The 15861-nt window shown below is 45.2% G+C and overlaps 2 protein-coding genes and 1 non-coding gene across 17 annotated transcripts in view; all 3 read left to right on the top strand.

The window, feature by feature from the left end:
* The window catches only part of EEF2K (eukaryotic elongation factor 2 kinase), a 70858-nt gene extending 65590 nt beyond the window's left edge, over positions 1–5268 (top strand). For all 7 annotated transcript variants that reach the window (XM_084818499.1, XM_084818496.1, XM_084818498.1 and 4 more), the window contains one exon: positions 959–5268. In XM_084818499.1, coding sequence (XP_084674625.1) covers positions 959–1068 — 110 coding nt within the window. In that variant the 3' untranslated portion in view covers positions 1069–5268. The remainder of the gene's footprint in view (positions 1–958) is intronic.
* Positions 5269–9393: 4125 nt separating this feature from the next.
* Positions 9394–9475, top strand: TRNAL-AAG (transfer RNA leucine (anticodon AAG)). Its single transcript has one exon. It is a non-coding gene; the product is annotated as a tRNA-Leu (tRNA).
* Positions 9476–9637: 162 nt separating this feature from the next.
* Positions 9638–15861, top strand: part of POLR3E (RNA polymerase III subunit E) — a 51336-nt gene continuing 45112 nt past the window's right edge. For 3 of the 9 annotated variants that reach the window (XM_084818489.1, XM_084818492.1, XM_084818486.1), the window contains exons 1-4: positions 9638–9779; positions 12809–12890; positions 15390–15440; positions 15530–15607. In XM_084818489.1, the coding sequence (XP_084674615.1) occupies positions 12855–12890; positions 15390–15440; positions 15530–15607 (165 nt within the window). In that variant the 5' untranslated portion in view covers positions 9638–9779; positions 12809–12854. Of the gene's footprint in view, positions 9974–11438; positions 11551–11981; positions 12163–12808; positions 12891–15389; positions 15441–15529; positions 15608–15861 lie in introns of all 9 variants that reach the window. The other 6 variants (XM_084818490.1, XM_084818487.1, XM_084818491.1 and 3 more) reach the window with 4 other exon arrangements.

Below are 15861 nucleotides of genomic sequence, written 5' to 3'. Positions count from 1 at the left end.
CCTTCACATTCACAGCCGTGAGGAAGCTGTTAGTTGTGATTCTAGCTGTTTGGCCAGTGTGAACACCGCAAAATGCCTTTTCTTTGGAGGCAGGCAGGCAGGGAAAGAACAAAGACGTGGTGAAAGCAGGACTTGATGTATATCTCCTGGTTAATACCAGCCAGCAGAGGAACCTGTTTGGGGAGGAACAGAGATGTGATTCAGTAAACCGGCCCCTTTCCTTCAGTCCACTCCTAGCCTTTTTTTTTCCTTTAAAAAGACATACAAAACAGAGGGGGAAATTGACTTCTTTTCTAGCCAGTGTAGTGTAGTGGTTAGACATGGTAAAAATCCATGACAATTGCTATTTGAACGGAATCTGCATGGTTTAGAGACAGTGTGGTGTAGTGGTTAGAGTGTTTGATTGGGACTTGGGAGACCAGGGTTCTAGTCCCCACTCGGCCTCCATGAAGCTCACTGGGTGACTTTGGGCCGGTCACTGACTCTCCGCCTAACCTACCTCGCAGGGTTGTCGTGAGGATACAACGAAGAGGACGAGGATTATATAAGCTGCCTTGGAAGAAAAAAGGCGGGATATAAATATAATATCATCATCATGTTCTCACTTCACTGCTGAGCTCTGACAATGGCACTAATCAACACTAGCACCAATCTTGCATTGGGGGGGGGGGGCGTGAAAAGATTGTGTGTGAATCTGTCTTAATTTGACCTCTCCTGTTTAGTTTCCCAACCAGGTGCCTTTCAGATGTGTTGGATTACAACTCCCACCATCCCTCGGGATGGTGAGAGCTGTAGTCCAGCACATCTGGAAGGCATCCACGGTATGATGGGAGTTGTAGTCCAGCACATCTGGAAGGGGCCCGTTTGGAGAAGGCTACTCTAGCCTGCGTTGCATCCAGGTGAGAAGAAAGCTTCCGTTTTTGCTCCCTCCGTGTGATTCTCTATCCTGTTTTCCTAGGTGAGCTGTATACCGAAGCTGCAGACGCCGCTATGCAAGCCATGAAGGGCAGATTGGCCAACCAGTACTACCAGAAAGCAGAAGAAGCCTGGGCCATGATGGAGGAGTGAAACTGGAAAAGAGGCCGTTTTCCTGTATATATTGGATGGATACATTTTCTAAAAGACTCTTATTTTGTTTGGGGTGGGGTGGGAAGAAAGGGGGGGAAAGATGTATTTTTTATGTGTTGTTAATCTATCTTGCGTTTTTCTTATGACGATTTTTCTAACTCTGTTCCAACTGAAAGACAAACAGAAGCGGTAAAATGTACTGCGACTGACATTTCAGAGCTGTTGATATTTTTGTAAAATTGTCCAACCAGGGAAAACTATTTCTTCATTTGGAGGAAATAAAGTGGACCTCCGCTTAAATTGCATCTTTATGGTGGGCATGATAGGAGATTACTTCTTGTACACCTCTGACTTCCATCTCAGCCTTGCTCTGTTACAAAATGCAGATTTTTTTTTCCTATGGCTGGGCCTCTTTTGTTACAAATGCATACTTATCTTGGGTCGAGAGCTGATTCTCCAGGGTAGGACATAGGTGTGACAAGCTGGGTTGTGGAACTGGGGAAGACAGCCTTCTACCCCATAATTCCTGAATCTATGGACGAGCAGGAGGACAGCGTGGAAATAGGAAACCTTCTTTCTCAGAACTATCATTTTTTCATCTTTCATTTTATTAGATTTATATCCTATCCTTCCTCCAAGAAGCTCAGCGTGGCTCTGTCTCCTTCCACCCCTTTACCCTCACATCAAACCTGACCCTGGTCCCTGTTCGACACTCTTAACCGCTACGCCACACTGGCTCTCGCAGTAGGACGCAGCAGCTAATTCATGATAACACCCAAGGGCAGAACAGCCCTCATCATCTGACTGCTGCCACCTGGAACAGGATGGTGGAAGATGTCCTGGCCTTATGACCCATGGGGCCGGTGCTTTCCAACCTCCTGCTGACTTAGCTGATTGTGTTTTTCTCCTGCAGCAAAAGCTTTTTTTTTTCTTTAAACAAAAAAAGAAAGTAGCAATCGTCTCCTGTCCCCTAACATCCCCCAAGGATGTAGTTTAAGAGCTAATTCAAACATTCAAGGCAGCATGTGGAACAGCCCTCTTGCAGGACTATATCACCTCAGGGTGCATATTTGCCCTGTTGGTCTCACCACAAGAGGAATATTTACCCATCAAACAACAGATTGGGCTAGAACAGGGGTGCAGAACGCCCACCCTGCAGGCCTCATGCGGCCTGCGGAGCCCCCTACTCCAGCCTGTGGAGCCTCGTGGGGTCCGTCCACTGGGCAGGGCTTGGTCTTCAAGCCATGCCCCCTAGAGAAATCCTCTGAGGAGGGAATCCCTGCTGTCAGGGCTGGCCCTACCATTAGGCAGGGTGAGGCAGTCACCTCAGGTGGCAGATGGTGGGAGGCGGCAGCAAGGTGTTCAAGAAGAGAACTGCGTGCCTTGCAGGCTACTCTGTGCCCCTAAGGTAGCCTGGGAGAACGTCCCATCATTAGTCTTGGAGACAGATACATCTGCCAGTCCAGTCAGCTTTTGTACATGGAATGGGACGGGGTGCCATCCTGTCCTTTGCAAAATGTCCTGCCGGATGTTAATCTCCGATCGGCGATGTAGGTGGTGGGGGACTTCACAAGCACCTGAAAGAGCGGCTGCTCTTCCCAGTGGTGGCCGAGTTGCTTCATGTGGCATCCCTGTGGGGGCAGTGGGCAAAGCCAGGGACTCAGCCAGTGCTGGGAGGAACAGCTGTTCTTCCCAGCTCTAGCTCAGTTCCTTTTCACATGCTGCGAGAGGCACAGAACTCCGTGTCTTTCTTGGCACAGAGAAATGCTGAAAGGGCGGGGGGGAGGTTAATGACTAGGTCCTCTGACCCACAGAACGCCTGGTGGTGGGGAATCCAGCCCCCCACCGTAAAAGTGTTCTGCACCCCTGAGCTAAGCTTTTCTGCTGATTTGTAATCATTTCCTGACTTGGAAGAGCAAGACGATTTTAATCATTCAGACAAATGACATTCCATGTGCGTTCTGAGGTGGTACAGTCCCATGAGAGGAATGTACCATGTAGCCTTCTGTGTGTTTGAATACTTAATGAACAGCGGAAGTAAACTCAGAAACTGGAATAATGAGAAACAAAATTCAGCTCATGGCATTTTGCTGGTGTGTTTTTTTAAAACACATTGTAATAACATTCTGAGAAGTGACCTGGTCAAAATGAAATCCTGAGGGTTCGTGTTTTTAGTCCCGATTAGTGCAATTTAACATGTTGGTTTTCTTTACTGTCAACCTTGACATTCCAGCTGGAATTCTGGTCAGGCCAAGCCGACAAAAAGCAAACTTTGATTGTCGATTTCGCCTAATACTCCTAGGTAGCAAAGAAGATAGAATTTTTTCATAGCAAGAGCAATGGAAATTAAAAGTATACAGACATTGCTTCCGCTTGAAGCCCTTTAACACTGCTGAGACATTGCTTTCCTGCAAGTAGCTAGTAGTGCAACGGAATAGAAATTCAGCATAGCACTTCTTAAGCACCATATTATTCAGCAATGCCCTTCTCCATGGTCAGGATCCTTCTATAATGTTTACTTCATCAAAGTTTTTATGCAGTGTTGATTAAAAGCTTACTCCTTGCAGGTTTAGCCCATGTTATTTCTTTTTGTTCAGTATCACTGGGGATTTAGGGATGAATTGAATTCAGCTTCTGCCCTCCACTGGAAGGAGCTTTAATTACTGATTGCCTTATATTTTGTGTGCATGTTTAAACAGCACGATATAATAATAATGGAACCAGTAATTAATGCTGCTACCACCACCCTGCAGAGAACAGAAACTGAAGAATAGGGTGCAATTCGTTATTAAACAATCAACTGTGCTGAACAGAACATAATAAAACAGCCAGAGACTGCAAACAAAAAGCTTTAAATTAAAAGCACATTAGCTCTTAAAACCTTCACTAACGGCCTGTGCATGCTCAGATTAGCGCTGCAAAATCATTTTATTATTTTAAAAATCTCCACAAATCAAGTCTGAAAACCAATAGGCTGTTGTTACATGCTAACGGGGTCAGTGACAACAACACAGAAAATCCTGGCATGTAACAATTTCGTCAGAACATTATGGGATTTACTTCCAAGTAAGCATGCATAAGAGTGCGTTGCAAGTCTTCTGATCGCATTCTGCAAGATGGTACTGTAGTCTTGCTTGTTCATCTATGCAAATGATGCTTCTATGTTTGCTTCCATACTAGCCTTGTTTTATCTGCTCCCTTCATTAGTGGTTGTGATGTCTCCATTCCCAGTGCATTTCAGTTGTCTCGTGTGATATTAAAATAATATCCTCATTTATAGATGGTGTTGTTCTTGAAAAAGAGCAGATGAAGTGGTTAATCTGGACAGTACCACTTCAAAACCGTAAGTGGGGTTGCACACGATCAAATATTCCCCCAGGCGAACAAATCCCCCATATGTAGAAAAGTAGCTGTCAAGGGGAAGGTTAAGGCTAGAACCTTTCTCCAGGAAATCTAGATTTTTACATGCAGAAATTATTTTTGTATGGAGAAGTACTCAGTCATCCAAAGTGCTAGTGTCCAGGCTACATCCACTACAGGTGAGTACAAGCCCTGTGGCTCTCTGTTCCTAAGCATCTCCCACCCTCCCTCCTCCCTGTACCACTTCGGGTTTTCAACTTTGCAGCGGCCTGGTGGTTGGCACATCACTTGTTAAGCATTTTTTTTTATTATTTTTTTGCTGGAACCAGCCTGGCTTTAGATTAGACTGTTAATTAAGTTTGCTTCCCTTTGCACCAAACCCTTCAAGAGGTTAGAGCAATTTAGAAGTACATCTACGACCTCTCTGTCCATAGAAACGTAGACTTCTCCCTGTTAGTATCTACAATGTTCATTCATGTCAAGAGTCAGGATACGATAGATGTTCACTGCAGACTTTTTATTTACTGCGTTCATGCCTTTTTGCGGATTTCACTTCCTCCTGTTTTACTGAGTAACAAACGTAAAAAGTCCTGAACCCAGTTTCTTGCTACCAGTGCTTCATATTGGGCCTCTTTGGGGTATCTTTTACAATAAGAGATACTGGAGGGATATTGATTGTTGCTGACAAGTACGCAGAATTTGTGGAGTTATTACAGATTTGTTGAGCTTGTTGCAAAGACTTGAGTTCCTGTATCATGTTTACATTATCCAGAGCAAGAGAGGAAACATAACAATGCTGTGATGAGTACATTTTCAATAAATTTCTGAGAATGAATCTTACTCTAAGCTTCCATCTTTATTTCAGGACTCTTGTTCCCATCAGTGTGGACTTATTTATTGCTCATAACTAGTTTTGTTGCTGTAGGGCTTTGTTGAAATGATCTGTACAATTTCACTGTTAACAAAGCACATTTCCAGCATAAACTCCCTGTGATCTGGGCTTGGACAAAAAAAAAAAAAATAACATCACAGTTTACGTTTTCGTATATTTTGCATACTTATTGAATGCATATTTCTCCCATTGATTGTGCAAATTGCAACTTGGAAATTAACATGCATGAGCCCTAGTTTGCATCCAGGACAGGCCCTGCCTCTCTTGCTAATTCCAGAGAGAATACACATCCTTAGAATAGGAAAAGTTCAGATCTGGGAGCACATTCTCCATACATGGAAAGCTTTAGAGAGCGGGGCTTTTTAGTCCTTAAAACAAAAATCGCAACTAAAAAGAAGCATGCTTTTAAAAATTATTTAAAAAGGAAATAGTATGAAAAAAGTAAATAGAATTATTATATGAAAGAAGTAAATAGAATTATTGTATGAAAGAAGTAAATAGGATTACTCTATGAAAAAAGTAAACAGAAATAATAGAATTTTAGAATCTGTTAGAACTTGTGGTCATCTACTTACACGGAAGAACAGTACATTCAGGTCAGGTAAAAAAGGAAGCACTTGTTTGAACTACACATCATTAGCTTTATAGAATTCACTGACACAATGAACCCAATCCAACTATAAGTACAGTGCAATACTATACATGACTGCTCAGAAGCAAGCCCCACTGAGTGCAATAATACTCCCCCCCGCCAGAAACTTATATAGAATTGCAACTTTAGAGGTGCAATCCTATGTATGTTTAGACAGAGAAAAGGCCTACAACTCCAAGAATTCCCCAGCCAACATGTATAAGATGTTGCCCTAAATTGCCTTTTTTGTGGAGGAGAGTTATAAATGGCTATTCTGTATTAGTCGTGATCACTGAATGCAATGTCCATATTCAGAGGTAGCTTATTTCTGGATACCAAATGCTAGAGACAAACAATGGAAGTGGAGGTGGTCATTCTGATTTTTAAAAGAATTCTAAACCACACATTCAAACATGGATCCCAGGGCAGTATGCATAAACATCTGAAATATCAACAGGACGTTAAAGCAACAGTAAAAACCAAAACAACGTAACATCTGGGAGGTAATACGCAAAACGCATCATGGCCTGCTTTTCATTATCCAGAAGCGTCTGACTAACCTCCATTAGCTTGCTGGATGAGATTGGAAATGCAGGATCTCAGGCCTGGGGGCTAAATTTGGCCCTCTTGGTGTTCCAATCCACCCCTCCGGGGTTTCCCAGATGGCTATGCTCAGGATGGCTATTGGTTGTAATTGGGCCGGTGTCAAGGGTAGCATAGTTGAGCACCTGCCAAGAGCCCACGTCCCAGCAGGGGCCCACTGACAAGAGACCCCTGGACTTGTTCCTCTTCTGCTTCACCACTGCACTCTGCTTGTGCGCCACTGCACTCTGCTTGTTCCCCTGCCTCTTGCTCTGGCCCAGGCAGTGGTGGTGGTGAGAAGGAGGAGCAGGAGATGCCACAGCCTGCTTGCTCTCTGCCGGTCAAGCAAGCCAGTGGTAGCAATGATGAGAAAGAGGATGAGAAGCAAGAGCAGCTGGGGACCATGGGGGTGAGATGGTAGACCACGGCGGGAGGGGGCCCGTTGAGGGGGCCTTGCCCAAGGGCCGTCCAAAAACTGGCGCTACCACTGGTTATAGAACCCTATGCACACTTCCTTGGGAGGAATTCCTGTTGAAATCCGTGGGACGTGCTTGTAAATAAACCCGGCTTGGATCTGTGGCTCCACAAATAACAACACCTGGCCACCATCAGAAGCAGAACACTTCCTCCCTGACTACGATTTCTGAGAACAGGTGAAGGTGTTGACATGTTCAGAACACTGTAATGGGTTTTTAAAGTTTTGCCTTCTGGACACCAGAATACCTTCAGCTGAATTTTCATTGACACGCGGAAGGGCCTTTTCACGTGGTGAACAGTGGGGCAATGGCACATTTGCCTCCAAATATGGCGGGCGTATGGAATCTTTCTCAGCCAAACAGGCAAATTCAGTTTCCAAGAGGTTCTTGGGAACTGTATTCCAGTGGTGGTGGGGTGGTGGGTCAAAGACAAAGGGGGCGAGGCCAACGGCAGAAGGGATGGGGTCAAAATACAAAAAAAAATCCCAGCATATTGTACTGTAAAGCTCTTCCTGACAGTAACTAGGCCCTAGAAGAGGCATTTCAACCTTTTAGAATGGGGGAAAGGCTGCACAAAACCCAAACGATCGGTAGTTGGGGGAAAGGGGTTGAGACCCGCGGACGTTTCGGACCCCAGAAAGGCCGGATTTGTCTTCTGGGCCATACCCATCCCTGGTATGAACATCTCAGCAGAACATTTAGTATTGTACGCTGCCTCGGGAGGGCTTCTGCGGCCAAGAGATATTTTTAAATCAATAAATAAGAACTCAAAAGAAGAGAGCGCTGCTGGATCAGAACCATTTCGTCCAGGGTCATGTTTCCCACAGAGGCTACCCAGATGCCTCTTTAGGAAGCCCACAAGCAGGATGTGAAGACAATATCCCACCCCTACCGTACCTGCCTTGTGGTTGCTCCCCAGCAACCAGGGAAAGTGAACAGGGGGGTGCTATTGCCCCCATAGCTTGATGTATAAGGGATTGTCAGTTTGATGAGCACCAGTGGTTAGTATTTTTTGTATGTACTTTCTGTGTTCACACAGCACAATTGTCCTTATGATCCAATGATCTGTTTATTTTGCTTGTGGGCTTCCCATAGCCACAGTGGTTGGCCACCGTAGGGAACAGAATACTGGACTAAATAGGCCTTTGGTCTGACCCAGTTTGGCAATTCTTATGTTAGAGGTGCACTGCCTCTGCCCATGGCAGTTCAATTTAGCCATTATGGCAAACAGTCATTGATACCACCACTATTGTGCTCTCCTTTCTCTTGGCTTTTAGAAAGAGTGTGAAGATATATCCTTTTAGTTTAGCCTTTAAATTATGTAGTTTTAATGTTTTACTGTTTCTAATGCTCTTCTTTTTTATTGTTTTAAATTGCTGTATACCGTCTTGATGGCTTTTTAGCAAAAAAAGTGGCATATCAATCTTAATAATAAATCAATTCTCCCCCATGAATTTGTCTAATCCCCTTTTAAGGCCATCTAAGCCTGCAGCTATCACCAGCTTCTGCCCCATCCTGATGTTTGTTTGTTACATTTAAATCCCACCTTTCTTCCCCCCGATTCTCCTCCTCCTCTCCACTTTATCCTCACAACAACCCTTAGAGGTAGGTTAGGCTGAGAATCAGTGGCTGGCCCAAAGTCACCGAGTGAGCTCCATGGAGGCCGAGTGGGGACTAGAACCCCAAGATCTCCCAAGTCCCAATCCAACACTCTAACCACTACACCACACTGCCTCTGAACCATGCAGCTTCCATTCAAATAGCAACTGTCCAGGCTTTTTCCTCCAAGAGTTTGTGCAACCCCCATTCATAGCAGGAGGAATGACGACGTAAACTGATGACATCGCAGTAGCCGCCGGAATCTTGCGCTGCTGCATCCTTGCATGGCGTTCTCTTGTTTTTATCTGCTTGCCGAGGTGTTTCCTTTGCAATTCTGACTTACCCGGATAAACCAGCAAGAAGTTGCTTCCGGATAAACCAGTCAATAATAATAATAATAATAGTAATAGTAATAATAGTAATAGTAACAGCAACAGTAATAATAGTAATAGTAATAATAGTAATAGTAATAATAGTAATAGTAACAGCAACAGTAATAATAGTGATAGTAATAGTAATAATAGTAATAATAGTAATAATAGTAATAGTAATAATAATATATCCTTTGCATAATAATTACTTTCATGGCCAGAACAGAGCTCTTTCTTTAGCTCTTTTTGCGGGGAGAAGAAAGTGCAATCATTTTCCCCATGAAATTTTTATTTCCTTTCGAAAATAAGAACAAAGGCAATTAAATAAAGGCAAAATAAAGGCAATTACAAGAATGCGAATGTTTTTACGTTTGCAGGGATGAGTGAGGCACGGAAGGAACTGGTTACCATCTCGGTAGCGTGGCCGAGCGGTCTAAGGCGCTGGATTAAGGCTCCAGTCTCTCCGGGGGCGTGGGTTCGAATCCCACCGCTGCCAGTACGTTTTGCTCTCGCCTCTTTTTTCAGAGGATCTATATAGATTAAAAAAAAAGTTTGGGGGGGGGGCGTCAGGAATACGCGCGGAGCGCCCCCTGGTGTTCGCTTCCCATCCATGCCACATCGCTGGAAAGCATTGTGGGTAAGAGGAGGAACTAAACCTCCCCACGTGTTTGGTAGAGTTACAGCAACATGGCTGCTGGCTGAGACCCCCCCCCCTCCAAAGGACCTGCAGGCACGTTGCCACGAGCCTAAAGAGGGGGGGCTACGGAAGCCTCTCCCCCTTCTCCCCTCTGGAGCACCAGGTAGGGGAAGGAAGGTGTGACGCAGACTGCCTTTTCTTTTTTAACCTCTGCATGCTTCTGGGTTGAGGATGTCCTTCTTTTTGTAAGGCCTGGATGGTGGATGCCCCCCCTCCCCCTTGGTGCTGCAGATTTGGGGAGGGGGCATGAACTGGAGCAGGGGAGACGTGCAGGCCCTCAGATCTTTGTATAGCAAAGTAAGCGGACCGTAGAATCCAAGGAGGGGTTGCAAAGGTGATGTCTGGATCCGGCGTGGGAAAAGAAGCCCCGGCGCTCTCTTTTTACATATAAAAGTTAGAAACCTGGGCTGGGTTAGGAGGTCTGTTCCTTCCCACCCCAGCCAGTCTCCTGAAAATAATATGTAATGGATCTTCGTGTGTGTGTGTGTGTGTGTTCTGCAAAGCCCTTCCTTTGCTTGCTGCATAGTTACATCAGCGATAGTCTACAGCTATGAGCCTTTAAACATGCTCAGAGTTAAGCCCTCATTTAAGGGGTAAAATAGAATCACTTCTGAAGTTTCCCCCAAATTCGGTCGATTGGGATTCTACTGTCGGACAGGTCCAGGAGAGAGTTATTTTGGTGTATATGAAAATCCATTTCCACCTTTGCTCTGATGTTGTTGCTGCATGGTTACATCAGGGTGTTTTATTTGGGAGGCTTGTTCGCTGCCTTTTAATGGGCAGAATTTAAGACCATACTGCTGCCTTTCCTCTTGCACAGGAAGCTGAATCACCTTACTTCCCCTCTCCCCCTGTAAACACGTTTTCTGTCTTTGATCTGAAGTATGTTGCTACCCTGTTGAGATCTAAATATAAAATAGAATAATTTGGATGGACTGAACTTGACCCTTAAGTTGCATATATATATGTGTGTGTGTGTTACACCTTTCCCCCTCTCTGCTGCGATGTTAACTTTGGGAGAAAGAATGGAGACCAGTGTTGCTTTTCGCTATTAATTACTAAAAGGCTTTTGAGCAGGGAGTGGCAGTGTGCAGGAGGGCCCAACTCGCTTAGCTGCTGCAGAAATAATCAGTGGGATCTAACATGGAGTTTGGAGTGACTCACTGGGCCAGGTGACTTACCTCTAGCTTCTGAGTTGGCTCTTATTTATTACAGTGCCCTGATAAAATATTGCATGATGATTGGACTTGAGTTGGACTCGATGGCCTTGTAGGCCCCTTCCAACCCTACCATTCTATGATTGTCCAAATGGATTACTCTAGCGGGGTTGCCAGTGCTATCCCCTGCAAAGTTCTGCAGATCAAATTGTTAAAGGCACAGAAGGTCGTTTAAAAAAAAATTGGCAACTCTAATTACATAATAAACTATAGCAGAAACTTTGAGAATGTTTATACATTCTCTGTTGAAATAACTGGAGTGTTATCCCTTTCTAAATACAAGTTTCTAGCCTTTCTTACCGCCTCCCCCAACCTGGTGTCCACCAGATGTTCTGGATTACAACTCCCATCAGCCTGCATGGGCAGGGTTGATGAGCATTATAGTCCACAAACATCTGGAGGGCACCAGGTTGGGGAAGGGTGTTAATGCAGCCAGCATTTGAAATGATACTAAGCATTGTCTGAGGATGATCCCAGTGTTCAAGAGATGGATTTTCTCGCATGCTGGGTTTGTCCATCCAGCCCAGGTTTGTCAACTCTGACAGGTAATTGCAGCTCTCCAGGCTCCGAGGAAGAATGTCTCCCATCACCTGTTACTGGATCCTCTTAAGTGGAGATGGCAGGGATTGAACCTGGGACCTCCTGTATGCAAAGCAGGTGCTCTACCACACTACGCTATAATCTCTACAACTGTCTGTCCCTCCTGACCTCTACCCACATTTCCTATTCTTCTCTAATCTACCCCTTCAACTGTCAGCAGAAGCCACCATACACCTCCATACTGTTCTAACAATTAAAAGAGGTTTAGGGTGCAATTCTATGTAAGTTTACACCCCCAAAAAGTCCTACAGCTCCCTGCATGCTGGGAGTTGTAGGGCTTTTTTTCTGTCTAAACTTGCATAGGATTGCACCTTTAACTGTCTTGCCGGGATAGTGTAGTGCAGGGGTGGGCAACTTGTGGCCCTCCTGGTGTTTCGGCCTACAACTCCTCCCCCACCATTGGCTATGCTGGCTAGGGTTGATGGGAGCTGTAGGTCAAAGCATCTGGAGGGCTACAAGTTGCCCACTCCCTTCCCTTTTACTTTCAGGGGCTCTTCTCAATAGGAAATGCATAAAGGCAGATGGAAACATCGCGCAACCCATGCAGTGGCTACAATGAGTGTATGCGATTTAGCATCACGGTTTGGCCCACTTGCCTGGAGAGTCTCTGTGGCAGTAGCTTCCACCACTGGGCACGTGCAACGGTAGTGTGACACCTCTACACCCAAGGTCAGTGGCACGGAACCCTCCCTGTATCTGGTGTGGAGATGCCATCGGTATTTTTTGATGGCCTGTGCAAGGGGGGTGTCATGTTGTGAGCTGGAATGAAAGAACGGGAGAGAGACCAAAGAGGGATTCAACGTGAGAATTCTCTTCCTTGCATCCTTGCCCCGCTTTTCTCTACTTCTGGCTATTGGAGCTGAGAAATGGCTGGGGGAGGGAAGAGGTCTCTGATTCCAGTGCTGCTTGTCTTATGGAGCTGGAAAAGGCTGAGAAATTCGAGAGGCTGTAGCTCAGTGGTAGAGCACATGCTTTGCATGCAGAGGGTCCCAGGTTCAATACCCAGCTTTTCCAGGTAGGCACAAATCCTGCCTGAAACCCTGGAGAGCAGCTGCTGGACAATGTGAACAGTACTGGGCTAGCTGGATCAATGGCCTGGCTCAATAGAAGCCTTTCCACATTCCTAAAGTAATTCCCTTTTTCACGGCCCTCTCTTCCTCCCTTTGAGCAAGAAGTTAGGAAGTAAATGATGGAGCGGGTTGAGTGAATTTGTGGGCTTCCACTTGTCAACCCCCTCTGTGCTATGTTTACTGTGGAATGAGTAAAGAGTACAATGACTTCACCAGCCTTTGGTGGTCTGTCTTTCTTCTTTCAGCTTGCTCCAAACAATATACCAGGGCCATTTTTCTTTCGATGCTACTATGGCAAATGAAGAAGATGACCCAATTATACAGGAGGTAAGCATCTACGTCTTGTTTCTTTAAATATCCATTGAATTAGGTTTTGCATGGGTTAAAGGATGTTGTCTGTCTTCTCTGGACTGATTGGGCATCAAGTGATCCGTTACTTTTGCTGCTCAAGTCAGTGGCGAGTTATGAAGTGCTGTAATCATGACACTTTGTAGGATGCTGGTCAAAGCACAAGTTCGGAGGATATACTTCTGTATTAGCTGATGTTCTAAGGGTGCGACACTCAAGTTAATTTAAAGTCCAGGGGCCAAGCTCATTTTCAGAGAAGCTGTCACGGGCTGCGTTCCAGAGGTGGGTGGGACCAAAGGCAAAGGGGGAGGGGCAAAAATAGCAAAGATATCGGCATCTTTTAAATTAAAGCTCTTTCTGCCAGTAACCGGATGAGGGCCAGTAAACTGAAGCTGTATCTTGACAAGATGGAAGCCCTGTGGGTGAGTGGTTCCTGAGTCTGGGAGATAGGCTCATTGCCTGTTTTGGACGGGTTGCACTCCCCTTGAAAGATCAGGTTCGTAGTCTGGAGGCACTCCTAGATCCATCACTGTCTCTGGAGGCCCAAGTGGCAGTGGGAGCTTAAGAGTACCTTTTACCAGCTTTGGCTGGTTTGCCAGCTACGGCTTCTCTGGGACAGGGATCACTTGGCCACAGTGGTCCAGGTGCTAGTAACCTCAAGACTGGATTCCTGCAATGCTCTCTATGCGGTGCTGTCCTTAAAGCTGCTCCGGAAGCTGGAGCTAGTGCAGGACACAGCCGCTCAGCTGTTGTCAGGAGCTGCCCCTTTTCAGCATGCAACTCCTTTGCTGAGGGAACTGCACTGGCTGCCTATTCGCTACCAGGCCAGGTTTAAGGTTTTGTACTAGTGTATAAAGCCCTAAACAATTCGGGACCAGGATACCCGAGAGAGCGCTTTCTCCCTTACCCACCTGCCCAGTCACTGAGGTCATCAGTGGGCATGTTCCTGGTGGTTCCACATGGACCTTTGGCCTGATTGGAGTCCATCTGGAGAAGAGCCTTCAGTGGCCCCCTTCCTGTGGAACTCGCTGCCTCTGGAGGTCAGGCAGGCGCCAACATTGTGTTGCTTCTGGTACCTCCTGAAACATGGTTATTTCAGGAAGTCTTCCTTGAGTGACTGGCCACAGTCTTATGAGACCTCGGTTTCTTTTTAAAAATAGTAATGATTTTACCATGGTGTTTTTATTCTTTTATCCTATCTGTATTGTTCACCAAGGCATAGTGAACAAGGCATTGTGCCAAGGCATTTGAGACGGTTTAGTGTACTATCCAATGTAGAGTAACTCTCCCATGTAGAGTTAAGTTTACGTCTACTAACTTAAGTCCCATTCATTTCAGTGGGTCTTCTCTATGTAGGACTAACACTGGATACTACCCTTTACTTTCTAACACTAAAACACATGTTTACAAAGATAAATCATAATAAAAGAGCAGATGTATGCCAGGCTGTTCTCAGGAGTTGATGTCATGAGCTCCCTGGCTTCTCCTGTCTTGCTTTCCCCTCATGGCACGCAGGCTTTTGAGGTAGTGGCTGTACCAGCAGTTCTCTCAGGCCAGAAGTGGTCTCTTCAAGAGCTTCTCCTCATCTGCCCTTCCCTCAGTGTGCACAGATCTTGAAACAGCCCTGCAAAGGTTGCCCAGGGGCTGCCCCAGCTGGACTCTCCAGCTGTTGATGTTATCTGTATGAGCTCACTAGCGAGAACACAAAAAGTTGTGGTGTATCCCCCAAACAGAAGTGCTCTAGGATCCAGTCAGCCTGGAACAAGAGTCCTCCATTTTCCTCTTGAGCTGACTCCAGCGCTGCCCTAGGCCTTAGACTTAATTACTAGATTCACTATAGCCCTATTCAGGCATTATTAAAACTAGTATATCTCACTACGTGAGCAGGAATGTGACTAATACTAGTTTTAATAATCCCTGAATAAGGCTGTAACCCTTGCATAACCCACGCAAACCCTATTATAACCCTTGCATAACCCACACTCTGGGTTAGCACGATACAACAACTTCCAAGCGGGGGTTAGATATGCAAAATAGTGGCCGCACACACCCCACACACACATGCACCAGCCCCTCACTGTGGGTTAAATAACTCACCGTGGATTGTCATGTCATAGCTATCTGTCCCACGTCCCAGAGGATCTTGTTCTCAGGCTGGCCTACCAGTGGGGAAGAACAGGTTGATAGGTACCAGGGACGGGGCCTTTTCAGTGGTGGGTCCACACCTTTGGAACTCCTTGCCTCAAGAATGTCATCAAGACCTTTCTCTGGTTTTTAGAAAGAACTTGAAGATTGTAAAAACAAAACATTAAGTAATGTTAATTGATTTTTATATCATTGTTTCATTATGTGTTACATCGTATTGTTTTTAATTGTGATTTTGCAAGCTGCGGTGTGAGGACTTTGTTCTAAAAGGCAGGAGATAAATATTTAAAATAAAATTTTAAAGTAACATGTCTTTTTCCTCCCCTTTGCTAGATTGACGTATACCTGGCCAAAAGTCTGTCGGAGAAACTGTATCTGTTCCAGGTATTTTTGGATTATTTGAAAAAAAACTCATTGAAGCCCAAACTTCTTTTTTTTACATTAATAAGAGCGGCAACTTTGTTTTATCATAGTATCCCATTCGTCCAGCTTCGATGACATATGATGACGTGACCCATCTTTCGGCGAAGATAAAACCAAAGCAGCAAAAGGTTGAGCATAATTTTAAGACTGTTTTTTAAAAGTTCGTTTAAGGCCTCAATCCTATGCATTTTTAGACAGAAAAAAGTCCTACAACTCCCAGCATACCCCAGCCACCATGGGCTGTATTCTGTGCCCTAAAGCTGGCTGGGTCATGCTGTGAGTTGTGGGTTTTTTCTGTCTAACCATGCATAAGATTGCGCTGTAAAGGTGTTTAAATATTATGGCTTAATAGAGGAGAGGGGTCTCATCTGGGAATCTTACT

This window comes from Heloderma suspectum, chromosome 12 (genome assembly GCF_057233095.1).
Source record: "Heloderma suspectum isolate Gila_16-S chromosome 12, 16-S_ref, whole genome shotgun sequence".
NCBI classification, from domain to species: domain Eukaryota; kingdom Metazoa; phylum Chordata; class Lepidosauria; order Squamata; family Helodermatidae; genus Heloderma; species Heloderma suspectum.
The sequence above is the reverse complement of the archived record's forward strand: the minus strand, read 5'-3'. Positions and strand labels throughout refer to the sequence as shown.